The sequence below is a fragment of the Oncorhynchus gorbuscha genome, linkage group LG07 (assembly GCF_021184085.1).
Source record: "Oncorhynchus gorbuscha isolate QuinsamMale2020 ecotype Even-year linkage group LG07, OgorEven_v1.0, whole genome shotgun sequence".
In the NCBI taxonomy this organism is placed as follows: Eukaryota; Metazoa; Chordata; class Actinopteri; order Salmoniformes; family Salmonidae; genus Oncorhynchus; species Oncorhynchus gorbuscha.
Genome location: NC_060179.1, coordinates 87,677,649 through 87,701,314, shown reverse-complemented (window position 1 = coordinate 87,701,314; position 23,666 = coordinate 87,677,649). Strand labels below are relative to the sequence as shown.

The window sequence follows — 23,666 nt, the reverse complement described above, 5'->3', positions numbered from 1 at the left end:
TAAACCTTTACAATAAGCCTGGGAAACAGTGTTTAAACCTTTACAACAAGCAGGGAAACAGTGTTTAAACCTTTACAACAAGCAGTGAAACAGTGTTTAAACCCATTACAATAAGCCTGGGAAACAGTGTTTAAACCCTTTACAATAAGCCTGGGAAACAGTGTTTAAACCCTTTACAATAAGCATGGGAAACAGTGTTTAAACCTTTACAGCAAGCATGGGAAACAGTGTTTAAACCCTTTACAACAAGCAGGGAAACAGTGTTTAAACCCTTTACAACAAGCAGGGAAACATTGCTTAAACCCATTACAATAAGCCTGGGAAACAGTGTTTAAACCTTTACAACAAGCAGGGAAACAGTGTTTAAACCTTTACAACAAGCAGTGAAACAGTGTTTAAACCCATTACAATAAGCCTGGGAAACAGTGTTTAAACCCTTTACAATAAGCCTGGGAAACAGTGTTTAAACCCTTTACAATAAGCCTGGGAAACAGTGTTTAAACCCTTTACAATAAGCCTGGGAAACAGTGTTTAAACCTTTACAACAAGCAGGGAAACAGTGTTTAAACCCATTACAATAAGCCTGGGAAAAAGTGTTTAAACCCTTTACAATAAGCCTGGGAAACAGTGTTTAAACCCTTTACAATAAGCATGGGAAACATTGTTTAAACCTTTACAACAAGCAGGGAAACAGTGTTTAAACCTTTACAACAAGCAGGGAAACAGTGTTTAAACCTTTACAACAAGCAGGGAAACAGTGTTTAAACCTTTACAACAAGCAGGAAACAGTGTTTAAACCCTTTACAATAAGCATGGGAAACAGTGTTTAAACCCTTTACAACAAGCAGGGAAACAGTGTTTAAACCCTTTACAACAAGCAGGGAAACAGTGCTTAAACCCATTACAATAAGCCTGGGAAACAGTGTTTAAACCTTTACAACAAGCAGGGAAACAGTGTTTAAACCCATTACAATAAGCCTGGGAAACAGTGTTTAAACCCTTTACAATAAGCATGGGAAACAGTGTTTAAACCCTTTACAACAAGCAGGGAAACAGTGTTTAAACCCTTTACAACAAGCAGGGAAACATTGCTTAAACCCATTACAATAAGCCTGGGAAACAGTGTTTAAACCTTTACAACAAGCAGGGAAACAGTGTTTAAACCTTTACAACAAGCAGTGAAACAGTGTTTAAACCCATTACAATAAGCCTGGGAAACAGTGTTTAAACCCTTTACAATAAGCCTGGGAAACAGTGTTTAAACCCTTTACAATAAGCCTGGGAAACAGTGTTTAAACCCTTTACAATAAGCCTGGGAAACAGTGTTTAAACCTTTACAACAAGCAGGGAAACAGTGTTTAAACCCATTACAATAAGCCTGGGAAAAAGTGTTTAAACCCTTTACAATAAGCCTGGGAAACAGTGTTTAAACCCTTTACAATAAGCATGGGAAACATTGTTTAAACCTTTACAACAAGCAGGGAAACAGTGTTTAAACCTTTACAACAAGCAGGGAAACAGTGTTTAAACCTTTACAACAAGCAGGGAAACAGTGTTTAAACCTTTACAACAAGCAGGGAAACAGTGTTTAAACCCTTTACAATAAGCATGGGAAACAGTGTTTAAACCCTTTACAACAAGCAGGGAAACAGTGTTTAAACCCTTTACAACAAGCAGGGAAACAGTGCTTAAACCCATTACAATAAGCCTGGGAAACAGTGTTTAAACCTTTACAACAAGCAGGGAAACAGTGTTTAAACCCATTACAATAAGCCTGGGAAACAGTGTTTAAACCCATTACAATAAGCCTGGGAAACAGTGTTTAAACCCATTACAATAAGCCTGGGAAACAGTGTTTAAACCCTTTACAATAAGCCTGGGAAACAGTGTTTAAACCCATTACAATAAGCATGGGAAACAGTGTTTAAACCCTTTACAATAAGCATGGGAAACAGTGTTTAAACCTTTACAGCAAGCATGGGAAACAGTGTTTAAACCCATTACAATAAGCATGGGAAACAGTGTTTAAACCCTTTACAATAAGCATGGGAAACAGTGTTTAAACCCTTTACAACAAGCATGGGAAACATTGTTTAAACCTTTACAACAAGCAGGGAAACAGTGATTAAACCCTTTACAATAAGCATGGGAAACAGTGTTTAAACCTTTACAACAAGCAGGGAAACAGTGTTTAAACCTTTACAACAAGCAGGGAAACAGTGTTTACACCTTTACAAGCAGGGAAACAGTGTTTAAACCTTTACAACAAGCAGGGAAACAGCGTTTAAACCCTTTACAATAAGCATGGGAAACAGTGTTTAAACCCTTTACAACAAGCAGGGAAACAGTGTTTAAACCCTTTACAACAAGCAGGGAAACAGTGCTTAAACCCATTACAATAAGCCTGGGAAACAGTGTTTAAACCTTTACAACAAGCAGGGAAACAGTGTTTAAACCCATTACAATAAGCCTGGGAAACAGTGTTTAAACCCATTACAATAAGCCTGGGAAACAGTGTTTAAACCCATTACAATAAGCCTGGGAAACAGTGTTTAAACCCTTTACAATAAGCCTGGGAAACAGTGTTTAAACCCTTTACAATAAGCATGGGAAACAGTGTTTAAACCTTTACAGCAAGCATGGGAAACAGTGTTTAAACCCTTTACAACAAGCAGGGAAACAGTTGTCACGAACCGGCTCAAAGCCCGTAACAAAGGGAGACAACGTGGAGATAAGGAGTAGCAAAATCTATATTTATTAAATAAGTAACTAAGTGTAATATACAATGGTGTGTGTAATCAGTAATCAGTAGTGTAAGTGAGTGTTTTGCATGCATGAATGTGATAATGCAGGGTGATGAAAGGTGCCAAAGCAAACAAACAAACAGCCACCAAGAACCACAACACAATCTACAACGGGTGTCTGCATGGAGAGAGTCTCCTCCATGAATGTGGAAGAGGTCTATTTATCCTGGGAGACACCTGGCCCAGGTGTTTCCCATGTAGCTGACGACCCTCTCAACTCCGCCCACCGGCATCCTAATAAGGAAACAAGAACAACGACAGAATACGGCAGACAGAGTGGGAGGGTCGTCACATTCCCCCCCATAAAACCGGGGACCAACAAGGACCCCGGAACAACATACCAGCCTCCCGCGTCCCAAATTGACACAGGCCTCTGCGTCCCAAATTGACACAGGCCTCTGCGTCCCAATATTGACACAGGCCTCTGCGTCCCAATATTGACACAGGCCTCTGCGTCCCAAATTGACACAGGCCTCTGCGTCCCAAATTGACACAGGCCTCTGCGTCCCAAATTGACACAGGCCTCTGCGTCCCAAATTGACACAGCCTCTGTGCCCCAAATTGATGAGGGTTTACGTGTTCACACTTACAATTTGCCCCAGCCAACCTCCTCCCCAGACCTCAGCAACCTTCGCACAGGAAGCAACATTTAAGAGGAAAGAAACAAGACCAGGAGGGAGCAGACAGGACAGAGAGAACATGACAATACGAAACAATGGTCAGTCACGTAAACATTAGGAACAGGGCGCACGAGAGAGCGCATCAGCAATCACGTTTTCAGTCCCCGGATGTGCCTCACATCGAGATGGAATGATTGTAAAAATAAACACCATCGCATTATCCTCTGGTTTGGACACATCATGGACCTCAAAAAGTGAGGGGTTATGGTCGGTGTAGACCACAATAGGTACTACCCTGCAATATACAATCGTCAGGACCAGGAACATCTTCCTCCTCATGCACAGGTCTAGCACGACAAGAACCCAAGGAAACAACGGTATCAGCCAAAAGAACAGGTTTACCGTCCTCTGTAGAATCCCACTGTTCAGTCTCAGAGGAACGTGCATAATAGGGTTTTAACAGATTTACATGGCACAGCTGGTGTGCTTTCCTCCGTTCTGGAGTGGCAACTAGATAATTTTGCTCAGTGTACTGGCGCACCACTGTATATGGACCTTGAAATTTGGCTTGAAAAGGAGAACCAACAATTGGCAGCAGAGCAAGAACCTGGTCACCTGGACTAAAGTGACGAGTCTCAGTTCGGCGATCAAATATGCCCTTCATCCTCTCCTGTGAAGATGATAACTTCTCTTTAGCCATTTCACCAGCGGCATACAGCCGTCGCCGGAAATCACACACATACGAACACAGGGACTGAGGAGGCTCGGGAGACTTCCAGTCATCCTGGAGAACAGATAAAAGTCCACGCACCCTATGTCCAAACACAAGGTCATTTGGACTGAAACCTGTGCTCTCCTGTGAAACTTCCCTAGCGGCTAACAGTAACCAAGGCAACCCCTCCTCCCAATCCTTATCCATCTCAGTACAATAAGCTCTCAACAAAGACTTAAGTGTTTGATGGAAACGTTCAGTGCTCCTTGACTTTGCGCGTGATAGGCGCTAGACACATTGTGTTTAATATGGAGCTGTTGAAGAACCTGACCAAACAGATTAGAGGTAAAATTAGATCCTTGATCACTCTGAATGACCTTAGGGATTCCAAACAATGAGAGAAACTGAGTCAAAGCTTTTAACACCGATTTAGTCGTGATAGATCGGAGAGGATAGGCAGCAGGAAACCTAGTGGTCTGACACATCACAGTGAACAGGTAACTGCTACCCTTTTTAGAACGAGGCAGAGGACCCACACAGTCAATAATCAGATACTCAAAAGGTTGGCTGAGTACAGGAATAGGAAACAATGGTACTGGTTTAATAGCTTGATTAGGCTTACCAGTTAATTGACAGGTGTGACAAGTTTTGATAAAATCAGAAACATCCCTCTTTAATCTAGGCCAAAAGAAATGTCTTAATATGCGATTGTAGGTTTTCCTCACCCCCATATGTCCAGCAACGTCGCTGTGAGAAGTTTCCAACACCAACTCACGAAGCTTAACTGGTACAACAACTTGACTAATTGCCTCCCCCAGAAAAACACTATCATGAGACACCCACTTTCTCATCAGGACATCCTCTTGGAGGAAATAGCCATGGGCGACATCTCCCAACTGTTCTATAGGCACAATTTGATCACGCAACTCTTCCAACGTGGGGTCATCCCGTTGAGCATTGATTAGACCTGAGCGGGTTACAGATAACGGGATAACAGGGAAGACAGTGACATACTTTGTATTATTATCATTAGTCGGCGCAGTGACTAGTTCGCCACGGCTCATAGAACGTGTCACTGCACACGCAGAGAACACCTCTGGGAAACTCTGTACACTCTCATCAGGAATCCCAACAAATGACGGCTTAGTGGAAACCACTAGAGATGGAAACACGACTGGCCATACACGCTCACCTGCCAAGTTATTCCCAAGGATAACGTCGATACCCTCAATAGGCAACGAAGGACGCACCCCCACAACAACTTCACCCTTCACCAGCCCACAATCCAACATCAGTTTATGCAATGGAACTGACAGAGTGTTCAAACCTATTCCCCTAATTAGAACACTATTCCCTGAATCAGTCTCAGCAGAAAAGGGTAACACAGACTCCAACACAAATGATTCAGAGGCACCTGTGTCTCTCAGGATCTTCACTGGCACTAAGTCTTTACTTCCTAACATAGACACAAAACCTTCTGTAATGAAAGGTAAATAGTCTGGATCAATATGGACTTTCACATTCTCCTGGGCCTGAGGAAATGAGTCAAGAATGAACTGATGTGGAACAGGTGCAGCTAACGCAGCAGGCTTAGATTTAGCGTAAGCACCCTTTGACCTGAGAAGTGGACATTCGTTTTTCCAATGACCTGAACCTTGACAGTAGTGACACTCCTGCCCAAAGTCAGCCTTACCATGGGAGTCAGGTTCAACCCTAGTTGAATAGAACTCTGCCCGAGAACCAAAGTATCTCGGTGAGCGAAGCCCAAATCTATCCGAATGCCCCCACTCTTTCCGAATACGGGGTTTTGCAAAGACACTTTTGTGAGTCAACACATACTCGTCCGCCAAAACCGCAGCTTCAGCAACATTCTTTACTTTCTGTTCATTAATATAAGTGGCAATACGATCAGGAATTGTGTCCTTAAATTGCTCTAACATAATCAGATCACACAGCCCTTGGAAAGTCACAACTGCAGAGGCGGAACACCAGCGATTAAACTGTAAAGATAACTGTCGCGCAAACTCAACATGAGTCTGGTTATCGTCCCTTTTTAAAGTTCTAAATCGTTGGCGGTAAGCCTCAGGGACCAATTCATAAATCTGTAACACAGCTGTTTTAACTTTATCATAACTGGCACTGTCGTGTACACTAAGAGCTGAATATGCTTCCTGCGCTTTACCAGTCAGCACACACTGCAACATTAAAGTGCGGTCAGAATCAGGCCAACTCCTAGCGTCAGCAACCCGCTCAAACAACGAAAAGAATGTCTCGGGGTCCCTTTCATTAAACCGAGGCAATAACCGCAAGTTCCCAACAATATCAAATGTCTCTGGGGCATGACCAAAAGCGGAACTACCCCTAGGTAAATCTGGGTCACCTTCCCAAAACAAACTCTCCCCTGAGATCTTTCCTTCCCTAACCAACTCTATACGTTCTTGTTGCAACTTGATTTTAGCACGCTCCATATCTTGTTTAAATGCCAATTCCTTTTCATATTTCACACGATCATGCTCTAGCTTCTCACGATCATGCTCTAGCTTCTCACGATCATGCTCTAGCTGTAACAAAAGCAGTTCTTTCTGCTGTTCAAAAGAAGGCTACTAGGATTAACCGATGGAATGGCCATTGTAACGTTATGGGAGACAACAAATCCTCAGCAGAGGCTGGCCCGGTGGTAACTTCAAGAATACCACTCTCCATCAGATTGGCTTTCAATATCAACCTGATAGAATTCTTTAGACGTTTATCACTAATCTCAACCTTGTAGTGTTCCGCGACCTTCAACAGCTGTTCTTTAGTACCTAAATCTAACAATTCCTCTGATGGAGAGCGAATGAACTTATCTACATAAGACGCCATAATCACACAAATTTTTTTTTTTTTATCGCTTTTCCCTTCTGCTGAGCACACCAGAACACAACCCGAGAATTGACAATCACCCTGAGCACCACAGAAGAGAGATGAGATATGGAGCTTCCCCAAAACCTACAATAACTCAACCCTAGTCTTCGTGCAGATTTGCGGTGGGAATTTACGCACTGTAGCCCGCTGGCAAGGAAATAGAACTCCCCAGCATGCTGGCAAATTCCACCAAGCCACGGATGTGCCCCGAGACAACTGCTCAGTCCACAGACACCACACAAAAATAACAAATATTAACCATGCCCAACATATTCCAAAAAATGAAACACGTCGCTAAACCTATCAGGGAAAAAGGCTATAGCTCCGGGTAGCAAGTTCCACTACCCTACCCAAATCTCCCACCGAGGTACACAGCAGATTACTCACTTCAGACTGACGTCCCAACAGAAAGTAAAACAAGAGTTCAGGCTAGGCAGGGCCTGGAAACTAACCATTATACTCTCTCCAACACAGCACACAAACCAAACAACAAAGGCAACCAATACTGGGCCGATCACACTCAAACACAATATTCAATCCAAACACGTACCTCCACGGTCTCCCAAACCAATAGTTCAAAGATCCCGGATGAGCCCCCACTTGTCACGAACCGGCTCAAAGCCCGTAACAAAGGGAGACAACGTGGAGATAAGGAGTAGCAAAATCTATATTTATTAAATAAGTAACTAAGTGTAATATACAATGGTGTGTGTAATCAGTAATCAGTAGTGTAAGTGAGTGTTTTGCATGCATGAATGTGATAATGCAGGGTGATGAAAGGTGCCAAAGCAAACAAACAAACAGCCACCAAGAACCACAACACAATCTACAACGGGTGTCTGCATGGAGAGAGTCTCCTCCATGAATGTGGAAGAGGTCTATTTATCCTGGGAGACACCTGGCCCAGGTGTTTCCCATGTAGCTGACGACCCTCTCAACTCCGCCCACCGGCATCCTAATAAGGAAACAAGAACAACGACAGAATACGGCAGACAGAGTGGGAGGGTCGTCACACAGTGTTTAAACCCTTTACAACAAGCAGGGAAACATTGCTTAAACCCATTACAATAAGCCTGGGAAACAGTGTTTAAACCTTTACAACAAGCAGGGAAACAGTGTTTAAACCTTTACAACAAGCAGTGAAACAGTGTTTAAACCCATTACAATAAGCCTGGGAAACAGTGTTTAAACCCTTTACAATAAGCCTGGGAAACAGTGTTTAAACCCTTTACAATAAGCCTGGGAAACAGTGTTTAAACCCTTTACAATAAGCCTGGGAAACAGTGTTTAAACCCTTTACAATAAGCATTGGGAAACAGTGTTTAAACCCTTTACAATAAGCATGGGAAACAGTGTTTAACCATTACAACAAGCATGGGAAACAGTGTTTAAACCCTTTACAACAAGCAGGGAAACAGTGTTTAAACCCTTTACAATAAGCATGGGAAATGGTGGAACAAACTCCCTCACGACGCCAGGACAGCGGAGTCAATCACCACCTTCCGGAGACACCTGAAACCCCACCTCTTTAAGGAATACCTAGGATAGGATAAGTAATCCCTCTCACCCCCCCCCCTTTAAGATTTAGATGCACTATTGTAAAGTGACTGTTCCACTGGATGTCATAAGGTGAATGCACCAATTTGTAAGTCGCTCTGGATAAGAGCGTCTGCTAAATGACTTAAATGTAAATGTAAACAGTGTTTAAACATTTACAACAAGCATGGGAAACAGTGTTTAAACCCTTTACAATGAAGATCTGCGAAGTTATTTGGATGTTTATAAATAATCTTTGAAAGGCAGGGTCCTGAAAAAGGGACGTTTCTTTTTTTTTGCTGAGTTGATATATTTTTTTCATGTTCAGATGTTGTTTGGTTGTTGACCCTGAACTCTTTGTCTTCCCCAGAGGTCATACACGTTGATAGTGGAAGCCTTGGACGCTAATAACGACACGAGTGGTGAGTAGCTCTGTGGGTGTGTTGGGGAGGGGATGCTGACCTGGCTCCAATGCAGGAATAGGGTCCTTCTGTAGCTCAGTTGGTAGAGCATGGCGCTTGTAACGCCAGGGTAGTGGGTTCGATTCCCGGGACCACCCATACATAGAATGTATGCACACATGACTGTAAGTCGCTTTGGATAAAAGCGTCTGCTAAATGGCATATATTATTATTATTATATTATGTCTGTTTTGCTACCTGGCCTATCAGCTAAGGTCAGTGTATAGTACAATTTTATTTCACAATTTCTGATATCACGTTCCTTTTATTTTACTCCATAAAGGAATAATAATATTATTATCTAGGTTTTACCCTATGGAGGGAAATCCCTCTACTGCCAGTCATTCCAATTAGACTGTTTGGATTTCTCCCTGACCAAGATGGCTGCCATTTTCATCCCATTCTGGAACTTTTAGTGTTAAGGACATAGCTCCTCTAGGAATTGAATAGGTTCCCTATGGTGAACACTGTATAGGGTCGCTAGGGAAACGGCCTGCCTGTCTGCTCGGAGAAGAGCAGACTGAGGGGCCGAGGAGAGGTAAATCTAAATGGCAGTGGCAGCTGTACAGATTACTCATCCAAACCCCTTCTCAAACATGGCAGAAATCTGACACTATATGATGCCCAGTCTCTTAATTCATTCAGCCAGTTACTGAGATTACTAGCAAACCAAAGACACACCTGAGCTCAGCTGCTTCCTTTTTCTCATGTTGTTATTTACAAACCAACACGTGACAGGCTCAACTGTTCTGGGGAACTACAGTAAACTTCATCATGTAAAATAATATGACGGCTGAAATGAAGAACGCAGTCTGCTTCATCTCCTGATGTAATTGCATAAATTGACTGCAGGTATTAACTTAAAAGGTAGCTTCAAATATTACAATTTATTGAAACGTTTCAAAGAAAGTTTCAATGGTGTTCAAAATACCCCGCTATACGGTATAATCCCCAACACGGTATAATCCCCAACACGGTATAATCCCCAACACGGTATAATCCCCAACACGGTATAACCCCCAACACGGTATAACCCCCAACACGGTATAACCCCCAACACGGTATAACCCCCAACACGGTATAATCCCCAACACGGTATAACCCCCAACACGGTATAACCCCAACACGGTATAACCCCCAACACGGTATAATCCCCAACACGGTATAACCCCCAACACGGTATAACCCCCAACACGGTATAACCCCCAACACGGTATAACCCCCAACACGGTATAACCCCCAACACGGTATAACCCCCAACACGGTATAATCCCCAACACGGTATAATCCCCAACACGGTACAGTGTATGAGATTGTGCAGTAGTGTTTGTGTGTTTACGTTTCAGATCAACCTGTCTACATTTCATCATGGCACTGTTATGTAGCACCATGTTGACTGAGTTGGAAATTGTGTGAGACATTACAGTGTTGGGTTGGATCCTGTGAGGTCACTAGTTGGCATTAAAAGCAAAGTGTCAACATCATAATCCCACATTTTAAAGTGTCTGTCGCTGTTAGGCTATGCTGTGGTTCTGGTGGATACCTGCTGGTTTCATTGGTTGGAGGTGAAAGGTTATGTTAGCAGCATTCTGATGACCCCTGACCCCAGCTAGAGAAGCTGTGTTGGCTGAGTTGGCTGTGCCGGATGTGTTGGCTGTGTTTGCCAGCTACAATACAACATTACACCACTACATATCTACAAAACAACATCACACCACTACAATACAACATTACACCACTACAATACAACATTACACCACTACAATACAACATTACACCACTACAATACAACTTTACACCACTACAATACAACATTACACCACTACAATACAACATTACACGACTACACCACTACAATACAACATTACACCACTACAATACAACATTACACGACTACAATACAACATCACACCACCACATATATACAATACCACATTACTCCACTACAATACAACATTACACCACTACAATACAACATTACACCACCACAATACAACATTACACCACCACAATACAACATTACACCACTACATTTACATTACATTTAAGTCATTTAGCAGACGCTCTTATCCAGAGCGACTTACAAATTGGTGCATTCACCTTATGACATCCAGTGGGACAGTCACTTAACAATAGTGCATCTAAAACTTAGGGGGGTGGGGTGAGAGGGATTACTTAACCTATCCTAGGTATTCCTTAAAGAGGTGGGGTTTCAGGTGTCTCCGGAAGGTGGTGATTGACTCCGCTGTCCTGGCGTCGTGAGGGAGTTTGTTCCACCATTGGGGGGCCAGGGCAGCGAACAGTTTTGACTGGGCTGAGCGGGAGCTGTACTTCCTCAGTGGTAGGGAGGCGAGCAGGCCAGAGGTGGATGAACGCAGTGCCCTTGTTTGGGTGTAGGGCCTGATCAGAGCCTGGAGGTACTGAGGTGCCGTTCCCCTCACAGCTCCGTAGGCAAGCACCATGGTCTTGTAGCGGATGCGAGCTTCAACTGGAAGCCAGTGGAGAGAACGGAGGAGCGGGGTGACGTGAGAGAACTTGGGAAGGTTGAACACCAGACGGGCTGCGGCGTTCTGGATGAGTTGAAGGGGTTTAATGGCACAGGCAGGGAGCCCAGCCAACAGCGAGTTGCAGTAATCCAGACGGGAGATGACAAGTGCCTGGATTAGGACCTGCGCCGCTTCCTGTGTGAGGCAATACAACATTACACCACTACAATACAAAATTACACCACTACAATACAACATTACACCACTACAATACAACATTACACGACTACAATACAACATCACACCACCACATATATACAATACCACATTACACCACTACATATCTACAATACAACATTACACCACTACAATACAACATTATACCACTACAATACAACATTACACCACTACAATACAACATTACACCACTACAATACAACATTATACCACTACAATACACCACTACACCACTACAATACAACATTACACCACTACAATACAGCATTACACCACTACACCACTACAATACAACATTACACCACTACAATACAACATTACACCACTACAATACAACATTACACCACTACAAGACAACATTACATCACTGCAATACCACATTACACCACTACAATACAACATTACACCACTACATATCTACAATACAACATTACACCACTACAATACAACATTACACCACTACAATACAACATTACACCACTACAATATAACATTATACCACTACAATACAACATTTCATCACTACAATACAACATTACACCACTACATTACAGCATTAAACCACTACAATACAACATTACACCACTACATATCTACAATACAACATTACACCACTACAATACAACATTATACCACTACAATACAACATTATACCACTACAATACAACATTACACCACTACACCACTACAATACAACATTACACCACTACACCACTACAATACAACATTACACCACTACATATCTACAATACAACATTACACCACTACAATACAAAATTACACCACTACAATACAATTTTACACCACTACAATATAACATTACACCACTACAATACAACATTACACCACTACACCACTACAATTCAACATTACACCACTAAACCACTACAATACAACATTACACCACTACAATAGAGCATTACACCACTACACCACTACAATTCAACATTGCACCACTACAATATGACATTGCACCACTACAATATGACATTGCACCACTACAATATGACATTGCACCACTACAATATGACATTGCACCACTACAATACAACATTACACCACTACAATACAACTTTACAATACAACATTACACCACTGCAATACAACTTTACAATACAACATTACACCACTACAATTTAACATTACACCACTACAATACAACATTACACCACTACAAGACAACATTGCACCACTACAATACAATATTACACCACTACAATACAACTTTACAATACAACATTACACCACTACAATACAACTTTACACCACTACAATACAACATTACACCACTACAATACAACTTTACAATACAACATTACACCACTACAATACAACTTTACAATACAACATTACACCACTACAATACAACTTTACAATACACCATTACACCACTACAATACAACTTTACAATACAACATTACACCACTACAATACAACTTTACAATACAACATTACACCACTACAATACAACTTTACAATACAACATTACACCACTAGAATACAACATTACAATACAACATTACACCACTACAATACAACTTTACAATACAACATTACACCACTACAATACAACTTTACAATACACCATTACACCACTACAATACAACTTTACAATACAACATTACACCACTACAATACAACTTTACAATACAACATTACACCACTACAATACCACTTTACAATACAACATTACACCACTACAATACAACATTACACCCCTACACCCCTACAATACAACATTACACGACTACACCACTACAATACAACATTACACCACTACACCACTACAATACAACATTACACCCCTACAATACAACATTACACCACTACAATACAACATTACACCACTACAATACAACATTACACCACTACAATACAACATTACACCACTACAATACAACTTTACACCACTACAATATAACATTACACCACTACAATACAACATTACACCACTACAATACAACTTTACACCACTACAATACAACATTACACCACTACAATACAACATTACACCACTACAATACAACATTACACGACTACAATACAACATCACACCACCACATATATACAATACCACATTACACCACTACAATACAACATTACACCACTACAATACAACATTACACCACCACAATACAACATTACACCACTACAATACAACATTACACCACTACAATACAACATTACACGACTACAATACAACATCACACCACCACATATATACAATACCACATTACACCACTACATATCTACAATACAACATTACACCACTACAATACAACATTATACCACTACAATACAACATTACACCACTACAATACAACATTACACCACTACAATACAGCATTACACCACTACACCACTACAATACAACATTACACCACTACAATACAGCATTACACCACTACACCACTACAATACAACATTACACCACTACAATACAACATTACACCACTACAATACAACATTACACCACTACAAGACAACATTACATCATGCAATACCACATTACACCACTACAATACAACATTACACCACTACATATCTACAATACAACATTACACCACTACAATACAACATTACACCACTACAATACAACATTACACCACTACAATATAACATTATACCACTACAATACAACATTTCATCACTACAATACAACATTACACCACTACATTACAGCATTAAACCACTACAATACAACATTACACCACTACATATCTACAATACAACATTACACCACTACAATACAACATTATACCACTACAATACAACATTATACCACTACAATACAACATTACACCACTACACCACTACAATACAACATTACACCACTACACCACTACAATACAACATTACACCACTACAATACAACATTACACCACTACATATCTACAATACAACATTACACCACTACAATACAACATTACACCACTACAATACAACATTACACCACTACAATATGACATTACACCACTACATATCTACAATACAACATTACACCACTACAATACAACATTACACCACTACAATATAACATTACACCACTACAATACAACATTACACCACTACACCACTACAATTCAACATTACACCACTAAACCACTACAATACAACATTACACCACTACAATAGAGCATTACACCACTACACCACTACAATTCAACATTGCACCACTACAATATGACATTGCACCACTACAATACAACATTACACCACTACAATACAACTTTACAATACAACATTACACCACTGCAATACAACTTTACAATACAACATTACACCACTACAATTTAACATTACACCACTACAATACAACATTACACCACTACAAGACAACATTGCACCACTACAATACAATATTACACCACTACAATACAACTTTACAATACAACATTACACCACTACAATACAACTTTACACCACTACAATACAACATTACACCACTACAATACAACTTTACAATACAACATTACACCACTACAATACAACTTTACAATACAACATTACACCACTAGAATACAACATTACAATACAACATTACACCACTACAATACAACTTTACAATACAACATTACACCACTACAATACAACTTTACAATACACCATTACACCACTACAATACAACTTTACAATACAACATTACACCACTACAATACAACTTTACAATACAACATTACACCACTACAATACAACATTACACCCCTACACCCCTACAATACAACATTACACGACTACACCACTACAATACAACATTACACCACTACACCACTACAATACAACATTACACCCCTACAATACAACATTACACCACTACACCACTACAATACAACATTACACCACTAAACCACTACAATACAACATTACACCACTACAATACAACATTACACCACTAAACCACTACAATACAACATGACACCACTACAATACAACATTACACCACTACAATACAACATTACACCACTACAATACAACATTACACCACTACAATACAACATTACACCCCTACAATACAACATTACACCACTACACCACTACAATACAACATTACACCACTACACCACTACAATACAACATTACACCACTACACCACTACAATACAACATTACACCACTACACCACTACAATACAACATTACACGACTACACCACTGCAATACAACATTACACCACTACACCACTACAATACAACATTCCAATTTGTAAGTCGCTCTGGATAAGAGCGTCTGCTAAATGACTTAAATGTAAATGTAAATGTAATTACACGACTACACCACTACAATACAACATTACACCACTACACCACCACAATACAACATTACACCACTACAATACAACATTACACCACTACAATACAACATTACACCACTACAATACAACATTACACCACTACAATACAACATTACACGACTACACCACTACAATACAACATTACACGACTACACCACTACAATACAACATTACACGACTACACCACTACAATACAACATTACACCACTACAATACAACATTACACGACTACACCACTACAATACAACATTACACCACTACACCACTACAATACAACATTACACCACTACACCACTACAATACAACATTACACCACTACACCACTACAATACACGACTACACCACTACAATACAACATTACACGACTACACCACTACAATACAACATTACACGACTACACCACTACAATACAACATTACACGACTACACCACTACAATACAACATTACACGACTACACCACTACAATACAACATTACACCACTACAATACAACATTACACCACTACAATACAACATTACATCACTGCAATACCACATTACACCACTGCAATACCACATTACACCACTACACCACTACAATACAACATTACACCACTACAATACAACATTACACCACTACAATACAACATTACACCACTACACCACTACAATACAACATTACACGACTACACCACTACAATACAACATTACACCACTACAATACAACATTACACCACTACAATACAACATTACATCACTGCAATACCACATTACACCACTGCAATACCACATTACACCACTACACCACTACAATACAACATTACACCACTACAATACAACATTACACCACTACAATACAACATTACACCACTACACCACTACAATACAACATTACACCACTACAATACAACATTACATGACTACACCACTACAATACAACATTACACGACTACACCATTACAATACAACATTACACGACTACACCACTACAATACAACATTACACGACTACACCACTACAATACAACATTACACGACTACACCACTACAATACAACACTACACCACTACAATACAACATTACACCACTACAATACAACATTACACCACTACAAGACAACATTACATCACTGCAATACCACATTACACCACTACAATACAACATTACACCACTACATATCTACAATACAACATTACACCACTACAATACAACATTACACCACTACAATACAACATTACACCACTACAATATAACATTATACCACTACAATACAACATTTCATCACTACAATACAACATTACACCACTACATTACAGCATTAAACCACTACAATACAACATTACACCACTACATATCTACAATACAACATTACACCACTACAATACAACATTATACCACTACAATACAACATTATACCACTACAATACAACATTACACCACTACACCACTACAATACAACATTACACCACTACACCACTACAATACAACATTACACCACTACATATCTACAATACAACATTACACCACTACAATACAAAAATTACACCACTACAATACAATTTTACACCACTACAATATAACATTACACCACTACAATACAACATTACACCACTACACCACTACAATTCAACATTACACCACTAAACCACTACAATACAACATTACACCACTACAATAGAGCATTACACCACTACACCACTACAATTCAACATTGCACCACTACAATATGACATTGCACCACTACAATATGACATTGCACCACTACAATATGACATTGCACCACTACAATATGACATTGCACCACTACAATACAACATTACACCACTACAATACAACTTTACAATACAACATTACACCACTGCAATACAACTTTACAATACAACATTACACCACTACAATTTAACATTACACCACTACAATACAACATTACACCACTACAAGACAACATTGCACCACTACAATACAATATTACACCACTACAATACAACTTTACAATACAACATTACACCACTACAATACAACTTTACACCACTACAATACAACATTACACCACTACAATACAACTTTACAATACAACATTACACCACTACAATACAACTTTACAATACAACATTACACCACTACAATACAACTTTACAATACACCATTACACCACTACAATACAACTTTACAATACAACATTACACCACTACAATACAACTTTACAATACAACATTACACCACTACAATACAACTTTACAATACAACATTACACCACTAGAATACAACATTACAATACAACATTACACCACTACAATACAACTTTACAATACAACATTACACCACTACAATACAACTTTACAATACACCATTACACCACTACAATACAACTTTACAATACAACATTACACCACTACAATACAACTTTACAATACAACATTACACCACTACAATACCACTTTACAATACAACATTACACCACTACAATACAACATTACACCCCTACACCCCTACAATACAACATTACACGACTACACCACTACAATACAACATTACACCACTACACCACTACAATACAACATTACACCCCTACAATACAACATTACACCACTACAATACAACATTACACCACTAAAATACAACATTACACCACTACAATACAACTTTACACCACTACAATATAACATTACACCACTACAATACAACATTACACCACTACAATACAACTTTACACCACTACAATACAACATTACACCACTACAATACAACATTACACCACTACAATACAACATTACACGACTACAATACAACATCACACCACCACATATATACAATACCACATTACACCACTACAATACAACATTACACCACTACAATACAACATTACACCACCACAATACAACATTACACCACTACAATACAACATTACACCACTACAATACAACATTACACGACTACAATACAACATCACACCACCACATATATACAATACCACATTACACCACTACATATCTACAATACAACATTACACGACTACAATACAACATTATACCACTACAATACAACATTACACCACTACAATACAACATTACACCACTACAATACAGCATTACACCACTACACCACTACAATACAACATTACACCACTACAATACAGCATTACACCACTACACCACTACAATACAACATTACACCACTACAATACAACATTACACCACTACAATACAACATTACACCACTACAAGACAACATTACATCATGCAATACCACATTACACCACTACAATACAACATTACACCACTACATATCTACAATACCACATTACACCACTACAATACAACATTACACCACTACAATATAACATTATACCACTACAATACAACATTTCATCACTACAATACAACATTACACCACTACATTACAGCATTAAACCACTACAATACAACATTACACCACTACATATCTACAATACAACATTACACCACTACAATACAACATTATACCACTACAATACAACATTATACCACTACAATACAACATTACACCACTACACCACTACAATACAACATTACACCACTACACCACTACAATACAACATTACACCACTACAATACAACATTACACCACTACATATCTACAATACAACATTACACCACTACAATACAACATTACACCACTACAATACAACATTACACCACTACAATATGACATTACACCACTACATATCTACAATACAACATTACACCACTACAATACAACATTACACCACTACAATATAACATTACACCACTACAATACAACATTACACCACTACACCACTACAATTCAACATTACACCACTAAACCACTACAATACAACATTACACCACTACAATAGAGCATTACACCACTACACCACTACAATTCAACATTGCACCACTACAATATGACATTGCACCACTACAATACAACATTACACCACTACAATACAACTTTACAATACAACATTACACCACTGCAATACAACTTTACAATACAACATTACACCACTACAATTTAACATTACACCACTACAATACAACATTACACCACTACAAGACAACATTGCACCACTACAATACAATATTACACCACTACAATACAACTTTACAATACAACATTACACCACTACAATACAACTTTACACCACTACAATACAACATTACACCACTACAATACAACTTTACAATACAACATTACACCACTACAATACAACTTTACAATACAACATTACACCACTAGAATACAACATTACAATACAACATTACACCACTACAATACAACTTTACAATACAACATTACACCACTACAATACAACTTTACAATACACCATTACACCACTACAATACAACTTTACAATACAACATTACACCACTACAATACAACTTTACAATACAACATTACACCACTACAATACAACATTACACCCCTACACCCCTACAATACAACATTACACGACTACACCACTACAATACAACATTACACCACTACACCACTACAATACAACATTACACCCCTACAATACAACATTACACCACTACACCACTACAATACAACATTACACCACTAAACCACTACAATACAACATTACACCACTACAATACAACATTACACCACTAAACCACTACAATACAACATGACACCACTACAATACAACATTACACCACTACAATACAACATTACACCACTACAATACAACATTACACCACTACAATACAACATTACACCCCTACAATACAACATTACACCACTACACCACTACAATACAACATTACACCACTACAATACAACATTACACCACTACACCACTACAATACAACATTACACCACTACACCACTACAATACAACATTACACCACTACACCACTACAATACAACATTACACGACTACACCACTGCAATACAACATTACACCACTACACCACTACAATACAACATTACACGACTACACCACTACAATACAACATTACACCACTACACCACCACAATACAACATTACACCACTACAATACAACATTACACCACTACAATACAACATTACACCACTACAATACAACATTACACCACTACAATACAACATTACACGACTACACCACTACAATACAACATTACACGACTACACCACTACAATACAACATTACACGACTACACCACTACAATACAACATTACACCACTACAATACAACATTACACGACTACACCACTACAATACAACATTACACCACTACACCACTACAATACAACATTACACCACTACACCACTACAATACAACATTACACCACTACACCACTACAATACACGACTACACCACTACAATACAACATTACACGACTACACCACTACAATACAACATTACACGACTACACCACTACAATACAACATTACACGACTACACCACTACAATACAACATTACACGACTACACCACTACAATACAACATTACACCACTACAATACAACATTACACCACTACAATACAACATTACATCACTGCAATACCACATTACACCACTGCAATACCACATTACACCACTACACCACTACAATACAACATTACACCACTACAATACAACATTACACCACTACAATACAACATTACACCACTACACCACTACAATACAACATTACACGACTACACCACTACAATACAACATTACACCACTACAATACAACATTACACCACTACAATACAACATTACATCACTGCAATACCACATTACACCACTGCAATACCACATTACACCACTACACCACTACAATACAACATTACACCACTACAATACAACATTACACCACTACAATACAACATTACACCACTACACCACTACAATACAACATTACACGACTACACCACTACAATACAACATTACACCACTACAATACAACATTACACCACTACAATACAACATTACATCACTGCAATACCACATTACACCACTGCAATACCACATTACACCACTACACCACTACAATACAACATTACACCACTACAATACAACATTACACCACTACAATACAACATTACACCACTACACCACTACAATACAACATTACACCACTACAATACAACATTACATGACTACACCACTACAATACAACATTACACGACTACACCATTACAATACAACATTACACGACTACACCACTACAATACAACATTACACGACTACACCACTACAATACAACATTACACGACTACACCACTACAATACAACACTACACCACTACAATACAACATTACACCACTACAATACAACATTACACCACTACAATACAACATTACACCACTACAATACAACATTACACCACTACAATACAACACTACACCACTACATATCTACAGTATTATTGTGTGTGTGTGTATGTCTGTCTCTCTCTGGGTCAGTCTGTGTATACATTTTAAAGGGAAAAATCTGACACTCTGTGTAATTCCGTTACCAAGGATTTGCCCGGTAGATACTTGTGTAAATACTTGACTTTATGCATGTTTCTCTCTGTGTGTGTGTGTGTGTGACTTATCTCTTGTTTGTAGCCTGTGTGTACAAACGAGTGTGTCTGTGTGGGAGAGTGGCCTGTGTATGAGAAGGACAGAATACAGTGAGTGAAGTTGGAGAAAGTGCTGTTGATTGGCAAGAGTCCTGGCTGGATGCGACTGTGGTTTCTGGTGTCAGTCTCACTCTGTAATTACTGGTGGCTGTGGAGAGTGTGGCTTTGTCCCCAGTCGGGGGGGTGGGGGAGGCAGGCAGTGGGAGGGTCCCCAGTCAGGCAGTGGAAGGGAGGGTTCCCAGTCAGGGAGTGGGAGGGTCCCCAGTCAGGAAGTATGCATGGTGGTATGTTGTATATATGTGTATAAATATGTACAGTGGGGCAAAAAAGTATTTAGTCAGCCAACAATTGTGCAAGTTTTCCCACTTAAAAAGATGAGTGAGGCCTGTAATTTTCATCATAGGTACACTTCAACTATTTTGACACCAGGCGGTGTCAGAGGAAGGCCCTAATGATTGACTCCAGCCACCCCAGTCATAGACTGTTCTCTCTGCTACCACATGGCAAGTGGTACCGGAGCGTCAATTCTAGGTCCAAGAGGCTTCTAAATAGTTTCTACCCCCCAAGCCATAAGGCTCCTGAATATCTAATCAAATCAAATCAAATCAAATCAAATTTATTTATATAGCCCTTCGTACATCAGCTGATATCTCAAAGTGCTGTACAGAAACCCAGCCTAAAACCCCAAACAGCAAACAATGCAGGTGTAAAAGCACGGTGGCTAGGAAAAACTCCCTAGAAAGGCCAAAACCTAGGAAGAAACCTAGAGAGGAACCGGGCTATGTGGGGTGGCCAGTCCTCTTCTGGCTGTGCCGGGTAGAGATTATAACAGAACATGACCAAGATGTTCAAATGTTCATAAATGACCAGCATGGTCAAATAATAATAAGGCAGAACAGTTGAAACTGGAGCAGCAGCACAGTCAGATGGACTGGGGACAGCAAGGAGCCATCATGTCAGGTAGTCCTGGGGCACGGTCCTAGGGCTCAGGTCCTCCGAGAGAGAGAAAGAAAGAGAGAATTAGAGAGAGCATATGTGGGGTGGCCAGTCCTCTTCTGGCTGTGCCAGGTGGAGATTATAACAGAACGTGGCCAAG

General features: G+C 39.5%; 1 protein-coding gene across 6 annotated transcripts in view; it reads left to right on the top strand.

Moving 5' to 3' along the window:
• LOC124040455 (protein jagged-1b-like) overlaps positions 1-23,666 on the top strand; it is a 210,334-nt gene that overhangs the window by 32,632 nt on the left and 154,036 nt on the right. For all 6 annotated transcript variants that reach the window (XM_046357673.1, XM_046357674.1, XM_046357676.1 and 3 more), the window contains exon 3: positions 8,947-8,998. In XM_046357673.1, the coding sequence (XP_046213629.1) occupies positions 8,947-8,998 (52 nt within the window). The remainder of the gene's footprint in view (positions 1-8,946; positions 8,999-23,666) is intronic.